The 15,832-nt window shown below is 48.4% G+C and overlaps 2 protein-coding genes across 5 annotated transcripts in view; one reads left to right on the top strand and one right to left on the bottom strand.

The window, feature by feature from the left end:
* Positions 1-15,832, bottom strand: part of LOC149453441 (uncharacterized) — a 283,142-nt gene that overhangs the window by 234,403 nt on the left and 32,907 nt on the right. The window lies entirely within an intron of this gene.
* Positions 5,778-15,649, top strand: LOC149453443 (uncharacterized). Of its 4 annotated transcripts, none has more exons than XM_089688305.1 (7): positions 5,778-5,933; positions 7,285-7,497; positions 7,614-7,711; positions 7,788-7,893; positions 9,976-10,094; positions 10,179-10,293; positions 13,823-15,649. In XM_089688305.1, the coding sequence occupies exons 2-7, from the start codon at positions 7,467-7,469 to the stop codon at positions 15,601-15,603; spliced, it is 2,250 nt and encodes a 749-aa protein (XP_089544431.1). In that variant the 5' UTR covers positions 5,778-5,933; positions 7,285-7,466; the 3' UTR covers positions 15,604-15,649. The 4 variants fall into 4 exon arrangements, with proteins under 4 accessions (XP_089544431.1, XP_089544428.1, XP_089544429.1 ...); XM_089688302.1 differs by having other exon boundaries at positions 9,976-10,103; XM_089688303.1 differs by lacking the exon at positions 5,778-5,933 and adding an exon at positions 5,975-6,032 and having other exon boundaries at positions 9,976-10,103.

Genomic DNA, 15,832 nt, shown 5'->3' with positions numbered 1-15,832 from the left:
CTTGACAGGCAGAGGTCAGGGCAGGCAGCAGACTAGACGGTAATCCATGAACAGGCTAGGTAGAGTCAGAATCCAGGTACAGAGTAATAGAGTATGAATCCAATGTAGACAGAACTATCGAAAGCCCAGAGTCCTTGGCTTGTGATGTTTAAATAAAGTGCCACAGCGCTGCTGGCCAACAAGAGCAGAAGAGGCTAGGTAGACAGAGCTGACCCACCATCTTGCAACAAATCCTAATGGTGACTTGCTCAATGTGACAGTATTGGGCCAATAACCAGTCCAATCAATCAGTCAGTCAGTGTTCCTAAAATTGACAGCCACCATCAGTAGAAACTGCCCACCTCAGCGCAAGTCCTGGCTTCAAACTTCCTACTCATGGCTGAAACCATTGAGCCGTCTACATGTAGATAGATGTCACCGCTCCAAGTCTGTAGAGCAATCCCTTGCCTCTGGATCTCTGGGTGCTAACCAAAAAGGTTCCCAACCACGGAGCCATCTCGCACATTGAGCAATTCAGAAATCTACTCCCAAAAAGGTTTCCCAACCACTGAACCGTCTCCCACATTGAGCTATTTAGAAATCTACTCTCCCAAAAAGGTTCCAAACCACGGAGCCGTCTCCCACATTGAGCAATTCAGAAATCTACTCTCCCAAAAAGGTTCCCAACCACGTAGCCGTCTCCCACATTGAGAAATTCAGAAATCTACTCTCCCAAAAAGGTTCCCAACCACGGAGCCATCTCCCACGTTGAGCTATTCAGAAATCTACTGTCCCAAAAAGGTTCCCAACCACGGAGCCATCTCCCACATTGAGCTATTCAGAAATATACTCGCCCAAAAACGTTCCCAACCACGGAGCCGTTTCCCACATTGAGCTATTCAGAAATATACTCGCCGAAAAAGGTTCCCAACCATGGAGCTGTCTCCCACGTTGAACTATTCAGAAATATACTCGCCGAAAAAGGTTCCCAACCACGGAGCCGTCTCCCACATTGAGCTATTCAGAAATATACTTGCCCAAAAAGGTCCCCAACCACGGAGCCATCTCCCACATTGAGCTATTCAGAAATATACTTGCCCAAAAAGGTTCCCGACCACGGAGCTGTTTCCCACGTTGAGCTATTCAGAAATATACTCGCCGAAAAAGGTTCCCAACCACGAAGCCGTCTCCCACATTGAGCTATTCAGAAATCTACTCTCCCAAAAAGGTTCCCAACCACGGAGCCATCTTCCACATTGAGCTATTCAGAAATCTACTTTCCCAAAAAGGTTCCCAACCACGGAGCCACCTCCCACATTGAGCTATTCAGAAATATACTCCCACAGAAAGGTTCCCAACCAAGGAGCCATCTCCCACGTTGAGCTATTCAGAAATATACTTGCCCAAAAAGGTTCCCAACCACTGAGCCGTCTCCCACGTTGAGCTATTCAGAAATCTCTCCCAAAAGGTTCCCAACCAAGGAGCTGTCTCCCACATTGAGCTCTTCAGAAATATACACGCCCAAAAAGGTTCCCAACCACTGAGCCGTCTCCCACGTCGAGCTATTCAGAAATCTACTCTCCCAAAAAGGTTCCCAACCACGGAGCCGTCTCCCACATTGAGCTATTCAGAAATATACTCGCCGAAAAAGGTTCCCAACCATGGAGCCGTCTCCCACATTGAGCTATCCAGAAATATACTCGTCCAAAAATTTTCCCAACCACGGAGCCATCTCCCACGTTGAGTTCTTTAGAAATATACTTGTTCAAAAAGGTTCCCAACCAAGGAGCCGTCTCCCACGTTGAGCTATTCAGAAATATACTCGTCCAAAAAGGTTCCCACCAAGGAGCCGTCTCCCACGTTGAGCTATTCAGAAATATACTCGCATAAAAAGGTTCCCAACCACGGAGCTTCTCCCACATTGAGCTATTCAGAAATCTACTTTCCCAAAAAGGTTCCCAACCACAGAGCCATCTCCCACATTGAGCTATTCAGAAATATACTCCCACAGAAAGGTTCCCAACCAAGGAGCCATCTCCCACGTTGAGCTATTCAGAAATATACTTGCCCAAAAAGGTTCCCAACCACTGAGCCGTCTCCCACGTCGAGCTATTCAGAAATCTCTCCCAAAAAGGTTCCCAACCACGGAGCCGTCTCCAACGTTGAGCTATTCAGAAATATACTTGCCGAAAAAGGTTCCCAACCACGGTGCCGTCTCCCACATTGAGCTATTCAGAAATATACTCGTCCAAAAATTTTCCCAACCACGGAGCCATCTTCCACGTTGAGTTCTTCAGAAATATACTCGTCCAAAAAGGTTCCCAACCAAGAAGCCGTCTCCCACGTTGAGCTATTCAGAAATATACTCGTCCAAAAAGGTTCCCACCAAGGAGCCGTCTCCCACGTTGAGCTATTCAGAAATATACTCGCATAAAAAGGTTCCCAACCAAGGAGCTGTCTCCCACATTGAGCTCTTCAGAAATATACACGCCCAAAAAGGTTCCCAACCACTGAGCCGTCTCCCACGTCGAGCTATTCAGAAATCTACTCTCCCAAAAAGGTTCCCAACCACGGAGCCGTCTCCCACGTTGAGCTATTCAGAAATATACTCGCCGAAAAAGGTTCCCAACCATGGAGCCGTCTCCCACATTGAGCTATTCAGAAATATACTCATCCAAAAATTTTCCCAACCACGGAGCCATCTCCCACGTTGAGTTCTTTAGAAATATACTTGTTCAAAAAGGTTCCCAACCAAGGAGCCGTCTCCCACGTTGAGCTATTCAGAAATATACTCGTCCAAAAAGGTTCCCACCAAGGAGCCGTCTCCCACGTTGAGCTATTCAGAAATATACTCGCATAAAAAGGTTCCCAACCACTGAGCCGTCTCCCACATTGAGCTCTTCAGAAATATACACGCCCAAAAAGGTTCCCAACCAAAGATGAATTACCTGAAATGGGAGTATCACCTGTACGGATCGGGGTTAGTGAGCACTCCAGCCACCAGTGGGGATTTTTATCACAAAGAAATATTCCAGTGTTCTGATAGGTCGATATAGTGGTCCTTCCATTTTTACAGGAGAGATGAGAGCAGGCAGTGTCAGCGCTCACAAGGGTGGTTTTTACCCATCAGATCTTTTAGGGGGCCACCTTATGAGCCAACTTCACTCCTGAGAGTGCGCCAAGTATCCGTTGGGGGAGGAGCCAAGATTAAATGGCCACCAGTCTCTAGCCCTCAGAGGATTGGTGGCTTACATACGTGACACTCTCATTCTATTGGATCTATAAGGGTATGAGTTCTGGCCCGAACACCTTCTGTCACGATCATGCCCACAGGGAGAGGTGCGGTTCTCCATTTTGCCTCAAACGTATACATTTTGGGTATTTCTCCTAAACTCTTATGCGAACACCTGGAGGTTTCATGTATCTCCTCATTCCCCTCCCTCAGGAATGCAAGCAGCATATGACACTGAGCCTTCTTAACAATTCTTTTGACAAATAAGGTATTGGTTTGGCTGTGATAGGAACAATTGAGTACTGTCCGTGATACTTTTTTTATTTGCACCAACATACAATTTTGAGGACAAGCTTTCGGGGAATGTCCCCTTCTTCAAGGTCTAAGCAGTACTACTCACAAAGTTAGCAGAATGTTAGAAGAGATGAAAGAAAAAAAAAAAAAAAAGCTAGAGATAAGATGCAGTCAAAGCGAGGGGGGAGGGGGGGGGGGGGGGTACTACACTCACACAGAGGGAGTCAAGCTACGGCTAATAGTCATAAAAATGTCGGATAATGATTGAGGAATCCCATGTCCAAATTAATGCCCTTATCACTTGTGTCAAATAGAATTATTATTCTTAGTTCAAAAGTTTTTCTTTCCTGAATGGATTTGAAATTTCCTTTAAGTACTAAAACATTGAGGTCTCCCATTGTGTGGCCTGGTTGTGCGAAATGGTGTCCTACAGGTGTGCATAGGTCATCTTCTTTATGTTCCTTGATGGTATGTCTGTGCAAATTCATCCTTGTTTGCAACTTCTGTCCTGTTTCGCCAACATAAGATCCTTTGCTGCATTTTCTGCACTGGATAAGGTACACAACATTACTGGAGGTGCAGCTGTATGATCTGGAAATATTGAAGATCCCTTTTGAGTGTCTGACACTTTTTGATGGATTGATTTGGTTGCATAGTTTGCAGCGTTTTGTGTTTGTCTTAGATAAGAAGAGTTTTTTTTCTCGTCTGTGGAGTTAGAGAGATGAACGGTCTGTGTCACAAGATCTACAGACAAAAAGCAAAGTCTCCTGCCATGCGTCACCGAAATTAGCAGTAGAGACAACGCCAATCACCCTTGAGCTCATGAAACTTGAAGCTGCTTAACCCCAGGCATTTATTTGGCAAGTACTTATTTACCTAAATTTCTTTGTTATCTGTTTGCTGTGCTGTTATGCTCTGTTTATATAAATCTTAGTTACATCTTCTCTGTAAATATTTTACTGCACCTGTTTGACCCTTTTAGTAATAAATCTTTCTTCTGAAAGTGTTGAACTGTTTCTATAACTCTTAATTGCAATTTACGAATCCCTGCCTCTAAGGCAGTGTTTCTCAATTCCAGTCCTCATGGACTCCCAACAGGTCATGTTTTCAGGATTTCCATTATTTTGCACAGGTGATTTGATCAGTTTCACTGCCTTAGTAATTACCACAGCTGTTTCATCTGAGGGAAATCCTGAAAACATGACCTGTTGGGGGTCCATGAGGACTGGAGTTGAGAAACACTGATCAAAGGAGACGCTACTGTTGGTTTAACTCTCTGTGTAACCGGCCTGTGTCAATGACCGGGTTATGCGGGCGATTATTTCAATTATTATAATGTTATAGCGATATTGCGAGTTTCCTCTTTCTCTGAACCAAAAGGAGGTGGTGGCAGTGTAAAGGGGTTAATTGCATAATTAACCTGACCCAGTAACAATAACGTCCAGGCTGCAGGTACATAGATTGTAGTCCATTAGATGGAAAATCTTTGGGCAGGGTGCAGCTGGGCGTGGTATTGTTACGCACGTCACATAACGGTTTTAGATTGGCCAGTCCTTCGGTCACGAGTTTGGTGAGAAGGTCTGGGGTCTGACGCTGCGATTGTGACACCTTCAACCTTCTATCTCCAATCCGGACAATTTGGTGAACACAATCCCTCCCGAATTCTCCAGACTGGAGCAGAAGGTCGTATTTACCCTCTGATTTGTGAACGCATCAATAAATCGTTCTCCAGTTCTTTCGTGACCTTAGGAGGCCACAAATGGACAGACGCTCCTTGAAGGTAACGGGCGGGAAGATGTCTATCCTCTATGAAACCCTCTGCTGTCTCTGTAGGATTTCCCTGATGAGCCAAGGCAACGTACCCTCAGATCTGTACCTACAACTGCATCCGACAAAGGGAGGGATGAGCCAGGTCACCCTGAAAATTCCAATCACAGGAACCCCTTTGAACGAGGATAAGCTGAACCATTAAATTGTTCAATATGCCCTGCACTGTCTCCCAGTGGGTGTCAGACTGATCCTTGTGTGGCCTCCTAGGTTGTAGATTGGTGTCCATACAACCTAAGGAAGAGTTGGGCTTCAGAAAAATGTCTGTTATAGTATTTGGACTCCGACAAAATGGCCGCCCTATTGTTTATTCACGCTGGGGCCACAAGAAAATGGCTGCCGTCCACAGTTGGCCCTCCCTCACAACAGAAACACCCCCTCTACTGCCATACGAGTCACTTCCGGTTTCTGGGCGCCGTGGACCGCACAAACCGGAAATAAGTAATACAGAGCCCAGGACTTCAGTTTCGGGACCGGTGCGCACTGAGATTATTCTGTTCTCCAGGATGATTAAATGTTCAGAAGAATGCGAGGAGACTAGACTCCGTTCCGGACTGTCACAGCAACTTCCGGTACCGGCGCGGCCATGTTGGCGTTGGATGTGGGTATCAGCCGTGGAACGCACGAGGCGGAAAAGGGGCGGGGAAAGGTCCAGGGGGGCGGGGCTGGAATTTCCTGGGCTCTAGAAGAGGGAAAAGTGGTGAGTGTCTTCTGTTGAGCTTTCTGTGCGCATAGAGTATATTATAGAGTATAGGGCAGCCAATCAGAGGTCAGCTCTCAATGTTTTGCCTCTAGTCAGGTGACGTTGAAATTACTTATCATTCTTATTCTTGTTTTAGGTCAAGGAGGCATGGGGGAGGGGTTGGGGGTACAATGATCCTCACTTTTTGGGCGAATGGTGTAAATACAACCAATGGTGGCCTCTGTAGTCCATTAAAGGACTGTAACTGTACACAGACACAGAGTACAGACACTGTCCTTGAACCCCAGCCAGTGACTGTGTCTAGGCTGAGATGATGTCATAAGTCTGCTGCAGGCAGAAAGAAGCATTTCCTCAGTCTCCTCTCTCCTGGCGATCACTCAGACTACTCATTGTAATGTTGTACCCAGTGACAAGGTGAGAGGCTGCAGCAGGGGCTGATCAGTGTCAGATATTTGTGAACAGCCAAGAACTGTACAGGTGCCAGGCTTTACGTGGTTGTGTCATTTCCGAACCGGCCTCTCTAGGAATTAGAGGGTCACCCTACCCCAGGGGTGTCAAACTGGTGGCCCTCCAGCAGTTGCGGAACTATAATTCCCATGAGGCATTGAAGGGCTGACAGTTAACAGCATGACTCCCAGAGGCATGATGGGACTTGTATTTTCTCAACAGCTGGAGGGCCGCTAGTTGACACCTGTGCCCTACGCGATGCCTGAGCACAGATGGCGCTGTCCTTCTGGACAGAAAAGAAGATGGTTTTGTCTGGGGAGTTTCTTAACCTCTGTGAGAGGCAATAAATACCTGGAAGGGGGACACATTGATATGGATATCTGATGGCAGGTCCACTTTAACTAGAGGGTCACATGACATCACTCGTATCTCTTAATAAAACACAGACCTGACCGGAGAGGTGAGAAGGATTCTGGGAGGTCACATGACGTCACTCTCATCTCTATTAATAAAACACAGACCTGACCGGAGAGGTGAGGAGGATTCTGGGAGGTCACATGACATCACTCTCATCTCTATTAAAACTCAGACCTGACCGGAGAGGTGACGTGGATTCTGGGAGGTCACATGACATCACTCTCATCTCTATTAATAAAACGCGGACCTGACCGGAGAGGTGAGCAGGATTCTGGGAGGTCACATGACATCACTCTCATCTCTATTAATAAAGCGCAGACCTGACCGGAGAGGTGAGGAGGATTCTGGGAGGTCACATGACATCACTCTTTCTGTATTGTTGCAGAGTTCTCTGGTGAAGTCAGATGACCCTCACATGGCCTTCACCTCACTCATACAGGAAAAAAGAGCATAGGATTCTAGACGTCACCCAGAAGATCGGGGGAGGTGTTGTCCAGTCATTGTGTGAATAGCTGGGGCCCCAAACCGGGTGACTCCACTCCCCAACCAGCTGAGGTCCCAGCAGTTATGGCGAGCCAACCAGCCCTCACATCACCGGGTAAGAGGAGACTTTATTGTAAAGGAGAGAACAGTACGGAGGATCCACCTAGATCCCCCATCATCTGATAAACACATAGAAACAATGGATTCAGTCAGTGTGTGTGTTTCCTACAGAGGGATCCAGTAATGGGAACCCACCAGAGAGATGTCCCCGTCCTCTGTATTCCCGGGATTCCACACAGGAAGATCACAACATCCCTCACCATCATCAGGTAGGTGCAGCTGAGGTTCTCTGTGTTAATTTTTAATATTTCTTCAGCTCTCACTCTGTCTTCCTTTCCGTTTAAGGCGGAGCTCCAGGTGGACATTCCAAGTAATATTAAAGTGGAAGTAGAGGAGAGACGTGTGGGGTTTGGTCGGCCATATAAGGAGGAGGAACTTCTGATGGAGATCAGTGAGTAGTGTCCTATGTCCATTTATTTTTCCGGTTTGTGTTGAATCTCCAGTGAGGAGCTCCACCTCAATCCTCCTAGACCAGCTGTGCCGTTCCCTGGTGGAGTCCTCCTTGTGACTTGAAAAGCAAGTGTCTGTAGGTCAGTGAATGGAAGCGGGGCTCCAGAACTGCCATCCCTTCTGGGGCCCGGATCCTCACCTGCTCCTGTACTCTAGATACTGAGACACTTGCTGAAAGTTTTCAAAGCTAAGTGGAAGGCGGAGCTTTCACAACAATGACATGATGATTGCCTGTGCTATAAATAGGATTGCAGCTCCACCCACCTCTTCTTAATAAGAATTTCAGCCCCACCCACCTCCTTATATTAAAAAAGCCCCACCCACTTCCTTATATTAACAAGTACAGTCCCTCCCACCTCTTTATAATAAGAAACACAGCCCCTCCCACTGCTTCCTAATAAGAAACACAGACCCCCCCATCTCTTTATATTAAGAAACAAAGTCTCCTCCACCTCTATATAAGGAAACAGCCCCTCCCACCTCTTTATAATAAGAAACAGCCCCTCCCACCTCTATAATAAGAAACACAGCCCCTCCCACCTCTTTATAGTAAGAAAAACAACCCCTCCCACCTTTTTATAATAGGATACAGCCCCTCCCACATATTTTAATAAGAAACACAACCCCTCCCACCTCTTTATAATAAGAAACATAGCTCCTCCCAGCTCTTTATAATAAACAGCCCCTCCTACTCCTTCCTAATAAGAAACAGCCCCTCCCACTCTATGATTAGAAACAGCCCCCTCCCCCCATCTCTTTAAAATAAGGAACATAGCCCCTCCCACTATTTTTTAATAAACAGCCCCTACCACCTCTTCATAGTAAGAAACCGTCCCTCCTGCTCCTTAATAAATAGAAACCCAGCCCACCCCACTGTTTCTTAATATGAAACACAGATTCCCCCCCCCCCCGCCACCTCTTTATATAAGAAAACACAGCCCTTCCAACCTCTTTATAGTAAGAAACAGCCCCTCCCACTCCTGCATAATTAGAAACACAACCCTTCCCACTGCTTCATAATAAGAAACATGGACCCCCTCCCCCTATTTCTTTATAAAAATAAAGCCCCTCCCACTTATTTTTAATACGAAGCACAGCCCCTCCCACCCCATCATAATAAGAAACCTTCCTGCCCACCCCTTCATAATAAGACCACAGCCCCGCCCAACCCTTCATAATAAAACCACAGCCCCACCCACCCCTTCATAATAAGACCACAGCCCCACCCAACCCTTCATAATAAGACCACAGCCCTGCCCATGCCTTCATAATAAGACCACAGCCCCACCCAACCCTTCATAATAAGAACACAGCCCCACCCAACCCTTCATAATAAAACCACAGTCCCGCCCACCCTTTCCTAATAAGACCACAGCCCCGCCCAACCCTTCCTAATAAGACCACAGCCCTGCCCAACCCTTCATAATAAAGCCACAGCCCTGCCCACCCCTTCCTAATAAGCCCACAGCCCCGCCCACCCCTTCCTAATAAGCCCACAGCCCCGCCCACCCCTTCATAATAAGACCACAGCCCCACCCAACCCTTCATAATAAAACCACAGCCCCGCCCACCCCTTCATAATAAGACCACAGCCCCGCCCACCCCTTCCTAACAAGAGCACAGCTCCGCCCAACCCTTCATAATAAAACCACAGCCCCGCCCAACCCTTCATAATAAGACCACAGCCCCGCCCACCCCTTCATAATAAGACCACAGCCCTGCCCACCCCTTCATAATAAGACCACAGCCCCTCCCACCTCTTCTGTAGCTCACCTGGTTCTGTAACTCTGAGGACATGACTGGGACTGACATACTCCAAGTCTGTAACTGACCTGGGTGGGGGGGTTACTGAGCCAGTGACAGGAGCAGGGGGATGAGGGTTCTGCTTGAGGGTGGAATTAGGGGACTAGAATTTGCTTCACAAGGCGGAGAAAAAAAGGTGCAGGATGGGTTGGGGGGGAGGGGGGTTAATAGCTGTCGGCAAACAGGCTTTAAAGAAACTGTTGTTTTCCGTCCCTGGCAGGTGGCAACGATGTCCAGAAACCTTTGGCGAGATGCAGAAAACCTCGCGACTCCTCCAGAGAAAAAGCCAAAACCGCGCCTTGTAAGGGTTGTCTGCAGCAAAGTCCTCACCACTATCAGGTGGATGATGTACGAGCGTGTCTGTTGGGTCACATCCCCAGGTTCTCCGCCGAGGAGAAGATTAATGTCTTGTTCTCTGTCCAGAGCGAAGACCTGCCAGACCTCAAGATCGTCATCGTTAAAGACGAGGTGAAGGAAGAGGAGACTGAGGTGCTGCTGACAGTGAAGGAGGAGGAGACTTTGGCAGCCATTGGCTCAGGTGAGATACTCAGAAGATCCGGGTTCGGGTAGGTCTTCTGGTGTTCAGGTTTTCTGTAGATGTGGACCCTCCTAATAAGATTTACATTTCCCGGTGACCTTGTCTCCTCATGTGGTGGAAGATATCTGTTGGCTTAGACAGTTGTTGGGCATGTCTGTATATTGACCGTGGACAAGATGAGCAGTCCAGATCAAGTAGGTGGCCTCAGACCGGCCATCACTGATTTTAGGAGGTGGGATCTGCCCCCAGATCAAATAGGTGACCTCAGACTGGCCATCCCTGATATTAGGAGGTAGGATCTGCCCCCCAGATCAAGTAGATGGCCTCAGACCGGCCATCCCTGATATTAGGTGGGATCTGCCCCCAGATCAAGTAGGTGACCTCAGACTGGCCATCCCTGATATTAGGAGGTGGGATCTGCCCCCAGATCAAATAGGTGGCCTCAGACCGGCCATCCCTGGTATCAGGAGGTGGGATCTGCCCCCAGATCAAGTAGATGGCCTCAGACTGGCCATCCCTGATATTAGGAGGTAGGATCTGCCCCCAGATCAAGTAGGTGGCCTCAGACCGGCCATCCCTGGTATCAGGAGGTGGGATCTGCCCCCAGATTAAGTAGGTGGCCTCAGACCGGCCATCCCTGATATTAGGAGGTAGGATCTGCCCTCAGATCAAGTAGGTGACCTCAGACCAGCCATCTCTGATATAAGGTGGGATCTGCCCTCAGATCAAGTAGGTGGCCTCAGACCGGCCATCCCTGATATTAGGAGGTAGGATCTGCCCCCAGATCAAGTAGGTGGCCTCAGACTGGCCATCCCTGGTATCAGGAGGTGGGATCTGCCCCCAGATCAAGTAGATGGCCTCAGACCGGCCATCCCTGGTATCAGGAGGTGGGATTTGCCCCCAGATCAAGTAGATGACCTCAGACCGGCCATCCCTGATATTAGGAGGTAGGATCTGCCCTCAGATCATGTAGGTGGTCTCAGACCAGCCATCTCTGATATAAGGTGGGATCTGCCCCCAGATCAAGTAAGTGGCCTCAGACCGGCCATCCCTGATATCAGGAGGTAGGATCTGCCCCCAGATCAAGTAGTTGGCCTCAGACTGGCCATCCCTGATATTAGGAGGTATAATCTGCCCCCAGATCAAGTAGGTGGCCTCAGACCAGCCATCCCTGATATTAAGAGGTGGGATCTGCCCCCAGATCAAGTAGGTGGCCTCAGACCGGCCATCCCTGATATTAGGAGGTAGGATCTGCCCCCAGATCAAGTAGGTGGCCTCAGACCAGCCATCCCTGATATTAGGTGGTGGGATCTGCCCCCAGATCTAGTAGGTGGCCTCAGATCAGCCATTCCTGATATTAGGAGGTAGGATCTGCCCCCACATCAAGTAGGTGACCTCAGACCGGCCATTTCTGATATCAGGAGGTGGGATCTGCCCCTCACATGATCACCACTTTATTACTAATACAATCCAGTAAGCCGTGTTGGATGTCCAATGGAGAAGATAAAACCATATCAGGTACCAAGATGAAAAGAGGGAGGCAAATCTAATAACCTCTGAAAATCAAATCTGTATTTCACGTCAGTAGGAGAGTACTGAGCCATACCTGGTGTTAGATAGGGATCACTGAGCCATACCTGGTGTTAGATAGGGATCACCGAGCCATACGTGGTGTTAGATAGGGATCACTGAGCCATACCTGGTGTTAGATAAGGATCACTGATCCATGTCTGGTGTTAGATAGGGATCACCGAGCCATACCTGGTGTTAGATAGGGATCACTGAGCCATACCTGGTGTTAGATAAGGATCACTGATCCATGTCTGGTGTTAGATATGGATCACTGAGCCATACTTGGTGTTAGATATGGATCACTGAGCCATACTTGGTGTTAGATACAGATCACTGAGCCATACCTGGTGTTAGATAAGGATCACTGATCCATGTCTGGTGTTAGATATGAATCACTGAGCCATACCTGGTGTTAGATATGGATCACTGAGCCATACCTGGTGTTAGATATGGATCACTGAGCCATACCTGGTGTTAGATATGGATCACTGAGCCATACCTGGTGTTAGATATGGATCACTGAGCCATACCTGGTATTAGATAAGGATCACTGAGCCATACCTGGTGTTAGATAGGAAGCTCTGAGCCATATCTGGTGCTGGGTATTGAGCACTGAGCCATACATGGTGTAAATTATAGAGCACTGTTTCATATCTGGTCCATATACATATACAGAACACTGAGCCATATATGAGTCTATATATAGAACCCCAAGCCTTATCTGAGTCCTTCTAGAGAACACTGAGCCATATCTGAGTCCTTCTAGAAAACACTGAGCCATATTGGGGTCCTAGAGAACCTTGAGTCCATCTAGAGACCACCAAGCCATGTCTTAGTCCTTCTAGAAAACACTGAGCCATATCTTAGTCCTTCTAGAGAACACTGATCCATATCTGAGTCCTTCTAGAGACCACCAAGCCATATTTGAGACCACCAAGCCATATCTAAGTTCCTATGGAGAAATCTGAGTCCATCTAGAGAACACTGAATCACATCTGAGTCCATATAGAGACCACCAAGCCATGTTTTAGTCCTTCTAGAGACCACCAAGTCATGTCTGCATCCTTCTAGAAAACACTGAGCCATATTGGGGTCCTAGAGAACCTTGAGTCCATCTAGAGACCACCAAGCCATGTCTTAGTCCTTCTAGAGAACACTGATCCATATCTGAGTCCTTCTAGAGACCACCGAGCCATATCTGAGTCCTTCTAGAGAACACTGAGCCATGTCTTAGTTTTCTAGAGAACAGTGAGCCATATCTTAGTCCATCTAGAGATCACCAAGCCATTTATGAGTCCTAGAGGACACAACCATATCTGAGTCCGTCTGGAGGCCACCTAGCCATATCTAAGTTCCTATGGAGAACGATGAGCCATACCTGAGTCCTTCTAGAGATTGTGGAGCCATGTGTCAGCCATTTCCTTTAGGGAACACTAAGCCTCAAATACGTTGAATGGTTTTGGTGGAACTTTCCTTGTTGTACCTTGGGATCTAAATCCCAAATCTAGACAGCCTGCTCTCCACGGTCTTGCTACTTCCAGGGTGAGCTGAACGGTTTGACTGGGTAATCGGTGCTAAGAAATCCCAGCGAGCCATATCTGGTATTGAACCATATGGGTTATGAACTAGAAAACTCTGAGCCGTATCTCATGTACCATGTGTGGTGCCAACTGTAGGCCATTGAGCCCATTATATTCGGGTAGCATAAGGGCCGTATTGGCAGGTCCTTGGAAATGAGGTGGCCTTGGGAACAGCTATTGCTTTCCCCACACTGGGATCATTCCTCCACATGGCTACAGTTGTGACCACCAAGTCATCACCAGCTATTAGGCCATATCTGGTTGCCTCTGGAGAACCCCTGAATGTTGACTACTGAGCCATATTGGGGGACTGCTAGAAAACTCTACAATAAGTTGCATTGTTTGATTCTGCATAATAATACGGTATTCCTCAACAGGTGACGACACGGAGGAGCGTTACATTGTGTCCCAAGATGGTGACCCAGAAGAAGACAGCACCACGCAAGACTCCTCAGAAGAGTCCTTCACTCCAGACCACCATTCAGGACACCACAGTGCAGCCAGCTCTCCAGCTTCCTCCAACCGCGAGGAGGAATGTGTCGCCCCTAAACCTCGGAAATACAAATGTCCTGAGTGCGGGAAGGGATTACTGCAGAGATCCCATTACCTGGCTCATTTGAGAGTTCACACCGGAGAAAAACCATTTGCCTGCTCGGTGTGCGGGAGATGTTTCCAAGGGAAGACCAACCGAGATCGGCATGAGCAGACTCACTCCAGCGAGCGGCCTTTCACTTGCTCCAAGTGCGGGAAGACCTTCAAGACAAAGTGGTGCGTCGCTGCCCACCAGAAAGTTCACAGCGATAAGAAGTCGTCACATCAATGTCCTCAGTGTGGGAAATGCTTCACCACGAATTCTTCTCTCAATCGACACTACCTGTCCCACAGTGGTAATGTCCCATTCGCGTGTCCAGAGTGCGGGAAGAAGTACAAACAGAAGTCTCAGCTACTCCGACACCAAAAAGTCCACACGGGGGAGAAGCCGTTTTCATGTCAGGAGTGTGGGGAACGCTTTATATGGAAGTTCGCCCTGAGCGCCCATCAGAGGATCGTTCACACAGAGGAGGGCACGTTTCCATGTTCCGTGTGCGGAAAACGTTACCCGTTTAAGTCCAGGCTCATCGAACATCTCAGAATCCACTCTGGCGACAAGCCTTTTCCCTGCCCCGAATGCGGAAAATGTTTTCCGAGCAGCAAAAAGTTGGCTCTGCACCAGAGGCTGCACACCGGCGATGGTGCCGTTCCCTGCCCTGACTGTGGGAAATGGTTCACGGGCCAATCACAGCTTCGAACTCATCGGCGCGTGCACACTGGAGAGAAGCCGTTTGCATGCGCCGAGTGCGGGAAGGCCTTCAAACAGTTGCCACCGCTTCAAAGGCACCAGAAGCTCCACACAGGGGAGCGCCCCTTTGAGTGTACGGAGTGTGGGAAAAGGTTCATCACGAAGGCCGAGCTCATCAGTCACCAAAAGGTCCATTCAGGGCTGAAGCCGTTCTCGTGCGAAGAGTGCGGAAAATGTTTCACCCTGAAAGGACAGCTCAATGCCCACCTCCGCAGCTTTCACGTGGACCAAAAGCCGTTTCATTGTCAGGAGTGCGGGAAATGCTTTGTCCACCAGTCGCACCTCGCCACACACCAGAGGGTTCATGCAAGAGAGAAATCTTTTCCTTGTTCAGAGTGCGGGAAAATCTTCCTCCACCAGTCGTACCTGGCCTCGCACATGAGAGTTCATTCACAGGAGAGGCCGTTCTCATGCGCCGAATGTGGGAAGAGCTTCACAGTGAAGGTGTATCTTGAGAAACACCAGAAAACGCACACCACCGAGGCCGGTGATCAGAAAACGCACACCGCCGAGGCCGGTGATCAGAAAACACGCGGCGCCGAGGCCAGAGATCAGAAAATGCACACGGCTGAGGTCGGCGATCAGAAAACGCATGGCGCCGAGGCCAGCGATCAGAAAACGCATGGCGCCGAGGCCAGCGATCAGAAATCGCACACCGCTAACTCCAGCAACCTGGATCGTCATGTTACAGATTCCAGCAATCGGAAAACACGCCCCCCGCAGTCCCGCATGCAGGATACGCACGGGCCGCAGTCCGGCTTCCAGAATCCCGTTTCAGAGTCGGACCTAAAAATAATAAACGTTCTAATTTTGCTTTAGCACAAATCTTTCTCTGCAGAGCGAGTAATAAAGAGAATTCCCGCCACTCTCTTGGGGGTTTTTTTGGTCTTCTCTTTCTTGGTGCGGTTGGGAATAAAAAATTGCGATGGCTGCATTTCTAAGGATGACCACAGTGTGTCGCCGTTGTGTGGCCATGCTTGATGATGTCATCACGTGTTGGCACCCGTGGGCAATAAATGAATAGTGGTGTCAGATTGGAAGGTGCTCA

The sequence above is a fragment of the Staurois parvus genome, unplaced genomic scaffold (genome assembly GCF_062004578.1).
Source record: "Staurois parvus isolate SC_StPar_1 unplaced genomic scaffold, SC_StPar_1.0 ptg000449l, whole genome shotgun sequence".
NCBI lineage: Eukaryota > Metazoa > Chordata > Amphibia > Anura > Ranidae > Staurois > Staurois parvus.
Note: the sequence above shows the minus strand (reverse complement) of the source record. Positions and strands in the feature narration are given on the sequence as shown.